At 35.9% G+C, this 13,595-nt stretch overlaps 1 protein-coding gene across 1 annotated transcript; it reads right to left on the bottom strand.

Annotated features, from left to right (window-relative positions):
- Nucleotides 1-242: 242 nt before the first annotated feature.
- On the bottom strand, nucleotides 243-4,600 carry LOC131056760 (disease resistance protein Roq1-like). Its single transcript, XM_057991019.2, has 5 exons — nucleotides 4,009-4,600; nucleotides 2,724-3,807; nucleotides 2,327-2,584; nucleotides 1,286-1,903; nucleotides 243-915 (listed from the first exon to the last, which is right to left on the bottom strand). Exons 1-5 carry the CDS (start codon nucleotides 4,533-4,535, stop codon nucleotides 508-510), a joined length of 2,895 nt encoding a protein of 964 aa, XP_057847002.2. The 5' UTR covers nucleotides 4,536-4,600; the 3' UTR covers nucleotides 243-507.
- Nucleotides 4,601-13,595: the final 8,995 nt, after the last annotated feature.

Genomic DNA, 13,595 nt, shown 5'->3' with positions numbered 1-13,595 from the left:
AATCTTTACGACATATTAGGAACACAGATCTTGTTAAACATTTAATGGACCAGCTAGGAATTGAATCTAGATCCTCCCATTTGTTGTTTGAGTGCTCTGCCACTGAGCTACTAGCTGTCTTGGTGACCAATTCATCTTCAGTTCAAGTGTGGCTAATTTGCCAACAGATCTTAGCTGTTCCTATTGATTTGTTAAATTAAACTAACATACAATATTTCAGTTCACGTGATTGAGATGCACACTTCATTGAAAGACTATACTTGCATGTTCTTTGCCTGTTATATTTCTTTATATTACTTGTTTTCTTTGGTTCACATCTCTAGAAGGTTTCTTTCTCCCTTAGCAACAAATATAATATGGCTTCCCAGCTCTTGGCCATGATAGCAGGAAATATTGTTTCTTGAGGTCAAATATATGTGTTCTCATAAATTAGAAAAAGAAAACATACAGCTTACTAGCTGCCTATAGATATACCGTGGTTTCCTTTGGCTAGTACTGCTAGTGCTGCTAGTATAACGTAGAAATAACGGTTTTGAATACATGTAGGGCTTTCCATTCTTCATCTTTGTTCACCCTTATTATATACCCTCTCTTTGTTGGGGTTTTACCAAATTGGCACTTCCAAACGCGCTTTATTTGTGTTGGGACAGTAACCATACATGTAGAGACATATTCTCCTGTTAGAGATTCTATACCACTCATATAGCCCATGGGATGAGAGGTTGGAATCACAAGACATATGATCCCTGCACTCAATGACTGTGTTTCTAATGTTACAACTGCCTCCTTGAATGAGTTCTCAGTAATATTAACCACTGCATTGTTACCAATAACATCTGAAAATAGCTCTGCATTTAACTTTTTCTCTGCTCCTTCAGCTGCTATCCCATTCACTATCACATTCTCTGGTGCTCTCTGTAATTCAGAAAAGTAACTGTGTCAGCTAATTAACAACAGCAGTGCATTACCAACAACAAAAATAAAATAACTATCTAGGCGAGTTAGACCACTCAATAAATTACTAATCTTTACTGAATCCTGTTATCTTTCGACCCTGAGGAGTTTAAAGATAAGAGGAGAGCGAAAGTTGATGTGAAAAACTCGAAATTCAAATTTTGGGGTTAGGGTTTACACAATTCGATAGGCCCTATAGAGAAACCAGATTGAAAGGACGCTAAAAAGACATCATCATATACAACTTATGGTTGATCTTTCAAGCCTTTGAGTAAAAGTTTCTCATAATTTAAAGCGATCTGTCTGTCAGGAAAGTAGTAGTAGTAAATACCTGTAACTTCTCAACACAACCCCATATAGCTTCACGGCCTGCTGAAAGATATAGATATTTTAGTCTTCTCAACTTTTCGATACCTGTGATTTTCTGCAGCTGCCAACATTTATTAATTTGAATTCTCTCTAGACTTGATAACTCTTTTATTTCTGAACAGCCTTCCTCTGCTAGATCACAAGGCCCCAGTTCAACACTATTTTGTGTAAAATGAACTTCAATTAGATGTTTAATGTCTCTAAGCTCTAGAGAGTTAAGGCGTGGACAGTTCTGTCCACTAATTGAGATCTTTGATAAAGCTTCTACATCACGAATACCTATCTTTTCAAGGCTATCCATGGAAGACTTAAAATTAGGCGAGTCTCTGCTTCTATTCAAAGCTAGTTCCCCACTTACAGACAAATGTGTCAAAACTAGGTTTCTAAGATTGGTGAGATTGTTAAGTGACTCTGAGAGCGATCTCCCTTCAATTACTATAAATTGGCCAATTTCAAATCCTTGCCGTCCCATTCCAAACAGGACTAGATCTTCTAATTTTTTCCATACTCCTAATGAATTAGGGAACTGATCTTCAACTGATGTGTACTGAAGCTGTAGCTCTTTCAACTGTGAAGGGGCCTGAAATTAACAATTGATTTGTTTCAACAACTTTTCAATGATATTGTTATCAGATTAATGCTGCTGTTTCTGGATTTGATTCAGTGAGATTTTTAGTATCAACATTTTGGATCACTCTATGATGCATCATTGGGATGTTAGAGAGCTTAAGAATAAAAATAGGTTAATTGCAGATCCAGACTTACTGACCTATTTTTCATCTTAACTAATCTAAGTCAGTCAGCAACTAACTTATTTCTCATCTCTTTAAGTTCTGTAACATTCTGATGATGAACCATATAATGTAATCTGAAATGTTGATATTAAAGATCTCACAGTCAAATCCAGAAACAACAGCATTACCTTTTTAATGCTTAATAAATTTTACCAATCTACAACTGCATAATGCATTGGCATCTTAAGGGACAAGGAAGAACAAAATACCTGTGAATCGCTCTGCCACAACCTTTCCAAACATCCGCCCTTAATTCTCAAGTACTGCAAATTTTGTAGGGGAAGCCATGAAGGAATGGTCAAGTGTTTGTCCTTGAACATGCTAAGCTCAAGCGAAAGCAGAGTAGAGGATGTTTGAACAGAATCATCTGAGTTTCCAAAAAAGTATGTCATCTGAAACGAGTCAGAGATGCAATTGAAACACCGGCCATTCAGTTCCATGAATATGTTTTGGAATGGTTTTGATGCCTGTATTAAAGACAAAGGTTAAAACTCTGCTGCACCTAGGAAAAAGACTGGATCAAGCTACATACAATTCTTCCAACAGGTTAAAGATGTTGAATTTATTAAGTGGAAGAAAGCAGATTGTGCAAAGGAAGAGGCACACCAGTGATTTATGATATTGAGGTTGCCATAGGCGTTGAGGAGGAATCATTTGCTCTGCCATCTCTCTTCCCAAATCACGGAGGTGATCATGCATTTTGAAAACAGCATGCCATTTAGTTTCATACACTCTATCAAACATAACAAGACATCTATCTTGTAAGGTTTGAAGTGCATGCTTTGCGCTCCAGCCTGATCCCTTCCATATCCTTATGGCCATTTGTTTGTCTATTCCAATGAAGAAACATGCTATGTCCATAAATATCTGTTTCTCCTCACTATCCAGTGAATCAAAGCTTATTTTGAGTTTGTGTCTGATGTCTCCTGGCAACATTTTAAGAACTTTATCCAATTGCAATTGCCAATACTTCCTGTCTCTACTAGCAAAAACAAGGCCTCCTAAGACTTGGAGAGACAAAGGTAAACCTCCACACACTGTTACAAAGCTTTCAACCAAATCCTCAAAATCACTTACTGGAGATGGTTGGCGGAAAGCATGCCAACAGAAAAGCTTTCTGCTATGATCCCTATTCATTTCTTTCATCTTATAACGAACGCTGATTTTAGACCTGATTAGCACCCTCTCATCACGGGTTGTGACAATTAACAAACTGCCAGGACTCAGCATATCCCTTACTAATAAATCATCTAACTGGTGCACATGATCAATGTCATCCAAAACAATAAGGAATTTCAACCGATCCCTCCTTGCCAGACGATGTTGGAGATAGCTAGATCCTTCATCTATACTCTTAAATCGACGTTTTTCATGGAACAGTTCCATTAGGAGTTTGCTTTGCAAGGAAATACAATTCGTTTCTCGCACATTGAAGAGAAAACAAGATTCATTGTACTCCGACCGCTTGCGATTGAACAATTCTTTGGCAAGGGTTGTCTTTCCAGATCCGCCCATCCCAAATATGCCAATGATGCCGCCTTTGTCCACTCTTTTCTTGCAACAGGTCCTTTCAAAACTTTCCACAATCTCATTAAGTCCCACTGGACTTTTTGCCACGGGTAATGGTTTTCTCTTTTCTACCTCTTTATGAACAGCATACACTATCTCTTTGCATAGCTTCTTACAATTACTGAAAGTTGAACAAAACAACCAAGCCTTTGATTAGAAATACTTTGCGATAGAAGAGAATTATAACAATTTCTTTTCACAGCTTCTTCTGAATACTGGAAATTTGCAATGGAAAAGCAAGGGATAAAAATATTATGAATTCTTTAACAAAAGCAGTCATTGATAGTAAAATGAATAAAAAGAATCAAAGGAAGAGTCTCACCTATTAAATTTGGTGAGTACGTAGCCGGAGATGAAAGACACAGAGCAAAGAACCTTTCTCCATTCCTCAATCTTGTTTAAGTACCTTCCCTTCTGTACAAACGTACTGAATGCATCAGAATACACCCCTTTCTCTGTGTAGCGGAGGTCCGAAGGCTCGACATGATAAAAAATAGGAATAATCCTAGCACTGGTCTTTAACATGAGATCTAGTTCATCTAAACACCAAGGAGACTCTGCATACATTTTAGAGAAAATAGCAATTTGAACTGATGCAGAACGGATGGCATTCCCAATTGTAGAAGGAACGGAATCCCCGAATTCAAGCTCTTGGGAATCAAGAAATGCTCGAATTCCCATTCTGTCAAGAAGTTTATAAAGCTGAAGAGCAAGAGTATCTTTTACATCAGGACCCCTGTGGTTAATGAATACATCAAATACTTTGGAAGATGGTGAAGGTTGTAAGCTGTTGAATTCGGGTATAATTTCACTAAAAGCATTGGGCTGAAATGAGGATGAAGAAGCCATGAATGAAAGATTATAGAAACCCAGTGTTTCAAAGATGGAAGGAAATAATAGCTCCAGGTAAATTGTTTTTGTTGAAAGTAAAGACACATATAAATAGATAATAAAGACATTCATTCTATGCTTCCAAGATGCTGTGCCAACTAAAGGAAAAGAGAAAAGAAAGGTCTAGAACAAATACAACACCTAAAAAGAAGATGCCTTTGTGGACACTCCAGCTTTGGATTGCATTTGGTTCGCCCTGGGGATTGCAAAGGGTCACGAGTCAGGGATTCAGACCAGATGATAAACGTAGCAGATGGGCAACAGGTTAGAATTCATGTACTATTCAGAAATGGCTATTTAGCTTCTAGGATGTATTAATGCATAAGTTACTTTCATACATCATAATTCATGTATTGGTGGATCGTAGAAACTGCATAGCTGTCTTTATACTATTCTGACTTATAAGTCAGGGCCTAACAACAAGGGGAAGATATAATCATTGGACACCAAATAATATTCATATGCTACCCCGTTGTGACTAAGGCCTGAGATTGGACAAGAAGGTGATTGTGAGTCCGGGTCTAAGATCAATCTTAAAGGCAGACTCAATGGATGAATTAACATTTATGTACCACTTCAGATTGTGACTAAGGGCTGAGGTTTCACCAAAATATGATTGAATTGGGGCCTAATATCAATCTAAAAGGTGTAGTCAATGGGCAAGTTAACATTTATGTACCACCTGAGGATGGGCGGAAAGCTGGTTGTGAATGAGGGCCTAAGGTTAGTCTAAAAGGCAAAGTCAATAGACAAGTTAACATAAAGCTGTTTGTGAGTGGACGTGTCTATTCTGGTTTCAAAACAGACCAGTCTATATCGTGTTATTGAGTGCTTGGAAAATCACAACCATAGCTTTTGTAATCAACAGTGTAAATGTGTGACTAACTTTCGTGTTATGCGTATTCCGTGCAAACGTACTATGTTTTTGGAACCAAAATAGATGTGGCCGGTTGTGAGTCAGGGCTTAAGGTGAGTCCAAAAGACAAAGTCGATGTAGTCAATGGACAAATTAACATTTACGTACAACCTCAGATTGTAGTCAATGGACAAGTTAACATTTACGGACAACCTCAGATTGTGACTAAAGTTTGGACTGAAAGCTGGTTGTGAGTCGGGGCCTAAGATTAATCTGAAAGGCATAGTCAATGGATTAACATTTATGTATTGTGACTGAGGCCAGAAGTTGGACTGTGAGCCAGTTGCGAGTCAGGGTCTAAATAGTCTGGCATAGTGAATGGACGAGTTTACATTTCTATACCACCTCAGATTGTGACTTAGATCTGAGGTTTGGCTGCAAGCTGCTTGTAAATCAGGGCCCAAGATTAGTCTGAAAAACATAATTAATAGACAAATTAACATTTATCTAACACCAAGGATTTTAAATCTGGTTGTAAGATCAGAATAAAATGTTAAATTCAAATATTACCCATTGTTGGTTCTAGCTTGACTAGGCGGGATGTTGGTGAGAGTGTTCAACGAACTTGCCCGGTCTTTATTGTTGTGAGTTTGGACAACTTTTATTCTTCTCTTGATTTCCTCTCTGCTTCCCGGCCTTTCTTTTTTCAAAGCAAAGTTATTCTATGTCACTGACAAGCATATATAATAAGCCGGAATTTGTCAGCTTAAACCTTTTTACAAATTAATTAAGGAATTGGATGCTTTCTAACAAATTTTCGTTGCACTACGATGTTAAAGTTTATTCTCTGTTTGCTATTGTTGTGCTTTTGAGCATTTTTTAAAAGATTTTTTTATAATTTCATTTTTATTTAATATATTTAATTTAATTTAATTTTTAAGATATATATATATATATATATTTTAATAAAAGAGGAGGATATTTTTGGTGCTGTTCAGTTTCTCTTTTTTATTTAGAAAGGGTTTCATACAAATAATTTCATGGAAGCTTTTGCCATCTTGTTTGTATTTCAAAGAGGTTGTGCTCTTGATTAGAAATAGATTATTTGTAAACTTGATTCACAAGTGGTAGCCCATATGCTAATGAGCAACACTTGGATTGTGTTAATTGGCATTTAGCAATGGTTATTCAACAGATTCTGTGGTTGAGTGGGTCTGTAGCAGATTGCTTGGCGAAATGGGTATTTAATGAATTGCAATGTTGGAATATTGTAGAATGGGGACATTTAGGATAGATTTATCTTATTTGTTAGAGCAATTAATTGGGGAGGATTTGAATGGTTAATTCTTTGTTCTCTAATGGGCTATAAGCCATTCTTGCTTTGTATTCTTCATTTTTTATTAATAATTTTTTTGCCCCTTGTGTAAAAGAAAATGAATGAAGAAGTTCTTTTTCATTTTATTTTTTCTAATCTTCAATTTTATTTAATGTTTAAAAGATTCAAAATTTCTATTTTATTAGTAATATGAATCTTCTATGAAAGAAGAGGATAGGCAATGAAAATGGAGAAGAAGTTTTGTTTGGTTGTAATTTTTTATAATCTTCAATTTTATTCTAAATATAAAAGATCTATTTTTTTTTAAATTTTAACACAAACCTTTAATGAAAGAAGAGGATGAGAAAGGAAATTACTAAAATATGAAATGTAGAGAATATAGCTTTAACAATAAAGTATCTTGATGCTTAAATTAAAAGGTATTTCAGAGATTTAAATTTAACATTGGTATCATTGTATAGAAGTGTCAAGGATATGTTGAAGGAAAATAAGTTATTTGTGAAGTGTAATAAGGAATACACTAAAAAGTCTATTTATCCATACCAATTTATAAATAGGTTTCAAAATCAATTACTATAAATTTATGCAAAACAATAAGATATCAAAAGTTTTAGCAGGGAAGCAAGAGGATTTATAGCAAATTAGATAGGTTTTACTTCAACAAAGATCTATTTTTTGTGTCTAAGGTTGTTGAAGGATGTAGTGTGAGAGTGATTCCTTATACTCTTTCAGACCATCATCTCGTTCAAGCTACTTTGTCTCTCATTCATTCCCCCCCTCTTACTCAGGTAAGAAGGGATTCCTTTGCCCTTAATATCACTTTGATGGATGATGAAGATGTTGTATTTGCCTCTTACACTATAAGACAGTACAATTCCTGGGGCCCCAATCAAAGTAGTGCTATTGCAAAGTGGATTCAATGTGTAGAAAGCTATAAGACTTTGTTTTAGGTTGTGGGTAGGAAAAAAGCCAAAGACGCTAGAACAATGGAGCTTGAGTTGCATAAAAAGCTCATCAAAGTTGAAGAAGCTCTTCAGTTGTAGCCTGATAACTTAGAGGCTATAGATAATCTCAGAGTAGCCAAGGATGGCCTGAGAAAACTACATAATATGAAAATCCAAGGTGTTAAAATTAGAGCAAGGATCAATTGGGTTGAGCACGGTGATAAAGGTTTAAAGTTTTTCTTTCAGAGCCTTAGAAATAAGGAAGATAGAGAAAGAATTGATAGAATCTGCAAAGAAGGGACTGATATCACATATCAAGAAGAAGTCCTAAGAGCCTTCACTCATTTCTACCATAAGATATTCTCTTTAGAGGACTTTGGATCTAGTAAGGAGAGTTCCAGAAGGAAGATTAGCAGCATTATCCCCAAAAGTATTAATGCGGAAGACACTATTGAATTGGATAAAGAGCTATTGATTGAGGAAGTTAAAAGGGCTATACAGTCAGCCAAGAATGATAAAGCACCTAGCCCTGATGGGTTGCCAACAGAGTTCTATAAGAAGGATGTTAATTGGATAGGAGATGATCTTTTATTGGTTTATACCTTCCCTCCCTAAGGGCAAGGGGGCATGGGAAGAATTTTGCTACGGGAAATAAGGAAGCCATTGAAGTAGGTTTGCTGGGTAAAAGTATTAACAATGGAGTGATTAAATTCATCCCTAAAGATGGTGATAAATCCCTTATCAATAACTGGAGACCTATTACTCTACTGAATGTTTCCTATAAAATTTTGGCTAAAAGATTAGAGGGGATCCTACCTAAGATAGTGAATAATACCCAAAATAGTTTTGTTAAAGGAATATATATTTTGGAGAACATGCTCACCTATTGGAAGGCTATGAAGTTTGCTAAAGATTTGAACAAGAAAGGGTTTATGATGTTAATTTATTTTGAAAAAGCTTGTGATAGAATTGAGTGGAGCTTTATTTTGATGATGCTAGAGGGTTTGGGATTTCGTAAGTTCTTCTGTCAGATGGTGAAAACCCTCATGAATGATGTTATGGTGTGTGTAGATGTTAATGGCTATAGATCCGAGAGCTTTTAGTTATACAAATCAGTTAGGCAAGGTTGTCCTCTAGCCCCTACCATATTTGTTATTGCAGTCAATGTATTATTCTACCTATTGAGATATAGTTCTTTGTCTACCAAAAGCAGGGGTATCAGTCTTCCCAATGGAGAAGAGTTGCTAAATGTAAAGTTCACATATGATACAACAATTATGTTCGAATGGAGGAAGACAACCTTTGTCCTCTTATGGACAAGCTAGATATATTTTGTGAGGCTTTTGGAAAGAAGATCTCCCTGCCAAAATCTATTATGTTAGGTTGGGATCTCCACCCACCTACCTAGTTCAAAAAGTTCCCTCTAATGTGGGGTGGACCCAACCACCAAGTTAGATATCTAGGCATACCCTTTTCTATTTTCCCTAACCTAAAGAAGATGTGGGATTGGGTTAAGGTCAAAATTGATAAGAAACTTAGGAATTGGAATAGGCAGTATCTATCACTGGCTGGGAGATTTCAAGTGTGCTAGAAGATATTACCTTCCTACAACATATATTACACTTTGACTTGCTTGTTTAGTAATTACTAGTTTGTTTTCATTCAGAAACTAATAAGGGAGTTTATATGGTCAGATGGTAAAGAAGGCAAGAAAAGGCATGTGGTTAGATGGATTTGGTGCATCACGAGAAAACCTAGGGAGGGTGTTGGTTTGAATGATTTACGACTTCAAGAGATTTCTCTTGCAACTAAATGGATTTTCAAGGCCCTTCAGGGTGAGGAGTCATGAAAGGTTCTGGTGAGGCATAATATATCTAATCTAGTGCCTAAGAGAGGGCCCACATGGAAATGTTTACCCTTTTGTGGCTTGATTGCTGGACTATTCTCTATCATTCCAGTAAGCTCTTTTGTTTTTAAATCGATTTGGAAGGTGTGGGATAGTGTGAGACACCTTATTGCAAACTTATTTTATTAATGAGAGAAAGAAGATTTGGGAGAAAAGGTCAATTTGGTGGAACTTGGTGCATAACGGCAAGCCTCTGCCTTGGTACAAGGATTCCCAACTAGATTTTGGGCAGCGAAGGGTCTTCAAGTGCTTGACAACATTATATAGGGTGGGAAATTTGTAACATGCAACAACTTATGTAAATTTGAAATAACAACTTTTACATCTTTGTAGCAGAAAAGGAGGGAAAAACTACCATTTTTTTTTGAAGAGCAAGTAACTAATAGGAAACTTGTTCTTAACTGAAATCTTGAATTGAACATAGATCTATGCTATGAGAAAACACAGTAGATATGCATGTAACTTTAACATTTCAATTTAAATGAAAAGAGAGGTTTAGAAAATACGTTTTTCCAGATGCCATAGTTCTAAACTTTCATATCTTTATCAATAGACCAATGAGGAGGGAAAGTATCATCAAGGTGCTTTTCTGCTCAAACACGAACTTACTAGTCCCCCGTACCATATCCGACTGGATTGGCCCAACCCTTCGCAAGGAGTTAACAAAAGTCTAAATCATTCCATGTGAACTGGTGGATAATCCTACACACATCCATGGTCTGTCATACACCATAGGCTACTCCTAACTAGCATGACCTCTAACTGGGTTGTGTATCTGGATTAATAAACTAGTTGACATTATTTCAAGAAGTTATTGTTCATAACCTTGCTAAGTTGAATTTAAATTTTCGAAGGTGTTCAAGTCACTATGTCTGTCTTTATGCTAACTGCATTCTAACTCTATAAGGCTCATTGGTTGTCATACATGTTTGGACCCAAACTTCCCATGTCGGTCAGCAACTCGAGATGACTTATACTCTTATAATGAAATCTTTCTTTGACAAAATCCTAGATGAATTTAATACGGAGTTCATACTTATGCCCTTGTGCTAGCAACCTGCTCTCTCACAAGTGCAAGGACGAATTAAAGCTTAAAGAACATGTAGAATCCACCATCCTTCTTTTAATAAACCAATGTTCTATACAAATTTACCAATCTTAAGTACCACAGTTGAATAGTTCATACATCACACAATCTCAATGCTGCTTACACAAGAGAAGCATCCCATACTTGGCCTTTATTAACTAGTACCTACCATTAAGTTGCAAATGATTAACATATGATACCCTTTCTCATACAAGAATATTGCATGAAATATCAATCAGTTAATAGTTCTCCATAGTCTAGCATGTTTGATTGTATCGGCTAGTACTCTACCTCATCTTGAGGTTAAAGGCCTTATTTTATTTTAGATTTAAGTTGTTCCCTTCTAGTTTTATTGAAGCATGGTTTAAATTGATAAACTTACCTTAGTGTGGAAAAGATGAGATAGATAACAGGTTGTTATCTTCCTCTTTGACATTAGTTTTCTTTGATCTGTATGTATTATGAGCGTTCATACTACTACTGTACCATCCAATGAAACTATATATTTTTGTATGAATGCCAAACTGCATTAGGAAGCAGTAAAGCTATGTATTTCCATACACATGACTATTTGCATTAAGAAGCGCTATAAGCTATGTATTTACATCACATCTTTTCGCACTACGATAAGTTTACTAAATGTCTAAGTGTACCTGTAGTATTTATTATGCCCAACTGCATCAATGAGTACTGGAATACTTATCATGCCTATTGTTTCTTCCAAACTGAAGATAAATTAACCATCTTGTCAGATGCTCTAGTATGAGTGCCTCCTTGGCCCAAAGGTTTTCAAATAGTTGCGATCACACTTAAGTGTGAAATCATAGTTACACCCTTCTTGATTCCAATTTAAGGTTCTAGGGCATAGGTTTAGAAAAAAGCAAGTTTTAACTTTCAGTTGACCATATCTGTACTCACATAGAGACTCTTGGTCACATAATAGTTTTACATTATTTTTATTATGAACATTGATTCTCATTAGAGGTTTTTGATTAATCTTTCTCATAAATCATTACTTAAATTATTAGAGAATACAACTAAACCCCTAGGTTAGGAGAGGTGAATGACCTAAGAGTCGCCAGCTGCTCATATGAGCTTTAAATTTGGAACGACCTTCTTGCAGAGATGAGCTTTAAATTTGGAACGACCTTCTTGCATGACATGTCTCTGCTGTCAATGCAATGTTGAGCATTTTTTCTTTCGTAATTAAAATGCTAACCGCATTATGGCTAAAAGAAAATGCTTAGAGTGTTGTTTCTTTCCTTGCAGTTTGAGCAACCCCCACGTATGCCTCAATGGATCCCACAAACAAGTTAAACAAGGCGTCACTTCCAAACATTCGCTCTACTTTGGAAACCCTCTGAACTTTTTTGAAAGCAGGACTTCCATATTTCTTTTCTTTTTTGCAGAAAAATGTCTTCCAATAAGTAAGAATATCTCGCTCCTTTCAAAATATGTCCATATATCCCCCGAAAATGAAGCGGATTGTGCATTTCGCCCTAATCCTTAACATTCACGCGATTTCCTTCCTTCTCCTCAACGCCAATTTCATGCTCTTGCATGACGGTAAAGATAAGAAAATCACGCCAAATGCCTGAGATGTTATCCCTTAATATTTCGGCTTATGTAAATCATTTTTTCAATGCATATTTAAAACGCATACCTCCCTTATTTATGCTCGATGAAATATTAGGATGAAATTGTTTAAGCATTAGTTTAATACAAAATTAATACCTTAGCTTTGCGACACGATAAGCTTAGCGGCTTGAGTATAATTTAAGATAATTTATTTCAATATAAAAGTCCCCTTTTTCATATTTAGTTTTTATCTCAAAGCTATATAAGTATCAGTGACTTATGAATTAAAAATAAACTTTCTTTGCTTATCCTAAGCATTAAAACATATATATGAATATATATTCCATGTATACACATCTATACGAGCACGTATACAAATGTATTCTTTTTTATCTTGATTACGTACATATATGTACTTTCATATACATGTGTGTGTGTGTGTGTGTGTGTGTGTGTGAGCGAGAGGTGGTGTCAATTGTCATTTTAATTTAATTACTAAGAATAACAATAATGGATAAATTAATAATATTAACCAACTAACTCAAAAACCAATCAATGACTTAGGGTCGTGAAACCCTAAAACCTCTAAAAAAACCAATTAGGGTTACCTGATGCGACAATATGACAAAAATAACATGGTCAATCATGAGACGACCTGACTCACAGTTAGGGTTTCCAGATGACATAAGTTCTCTTTCATTACCTCCAACTTGATGATATCTCCCCCCCCCCTTCTTGGAGGATGACGAACTCCTGTACACAATTGGCCAGTTCAAATGGTTAGCCAAAAATCTTGTCATAACTCTAATATTTCAAAAATATTATTAACAAAAATAAAAACATCTTAAATATCATCATGTCAAATATCAAAACAACAATTTAATAGTTGTAAGTCATCATTTCACTGTATTGAGCACAAATATCAACTAGGGTATCATCACTCAGTTATAACATAATCATTGCACGATTGACGTCATGTACATATTTTATAAAACTACTAGGGAACAAATAACGTGGAATAAAGTAGCATAAAAACAACTAGGGCACAAACGAGATGTAACACAATTGTTGCCTTGGCAAGAGATCTGTTGTAAATTCAAGATACCTTTGACTCAATGCAAAACATATTTTGTCCTTAAAGAAGCCTACTCCTCTCTCCCTCTTCCCTCCCTTTGTGTTGGCAATAGCCTCAGTTTCCCTTCCTTCAAGTGGTTTGATGGTTCTGCACTTCATGCAATCAAAGACAAATCAATCTATTGTTCCCTTGATGATAATGATGACATCCTTAACCACATATGCATCATCTAAAAC

The sequence above is a fragment of the Cryptomeria japonica genome, chromosome 7 (genome assembly GCF_030272615.1).
Source record: "Cryptomeria japonica chromosome 7, Sugi_1.0, whole genome shotgun sequence".
Lineage (NCBI taxonomy): Eukaryota > Viridiplantae > Streptophyta > Pinopsida > Cupressales > Cupressaceae > Cryptomeria > Cryptomeria japonica.
Note: the sequence above shows the minus strand (reverse complement) of the source record. Positions and strands in the feature narration are given on the sequence as shown.

What these genes read in the sequence shown, in the direction of transcription:
- LOC131056760 (XM_057991019.2), bottom strand. Translation starts at nt 4,535, where the DNA reads ATGGCTTCTTCATCCTCATTTCAGCCCAATGCTTTTAGTGAAATTATA. An exon ending in GTACTCACCAAATTTAATAG is followed by an intron (nt 3,808 to 4,008) that starts GTGAGACTCTTC and finishes TTCAACTTTCAG; the next exon opens with TAATTGTAAGAAGCTATGCA. An exon ending in CTCAATATCATAAATCACTG is followed by an intron (nt 2,585 to 2,723) that starts GTGTGCCTCTTC and finishes TCTTTAATACAG; the next exon opens with GCATCAAAACCATTCCAAAA.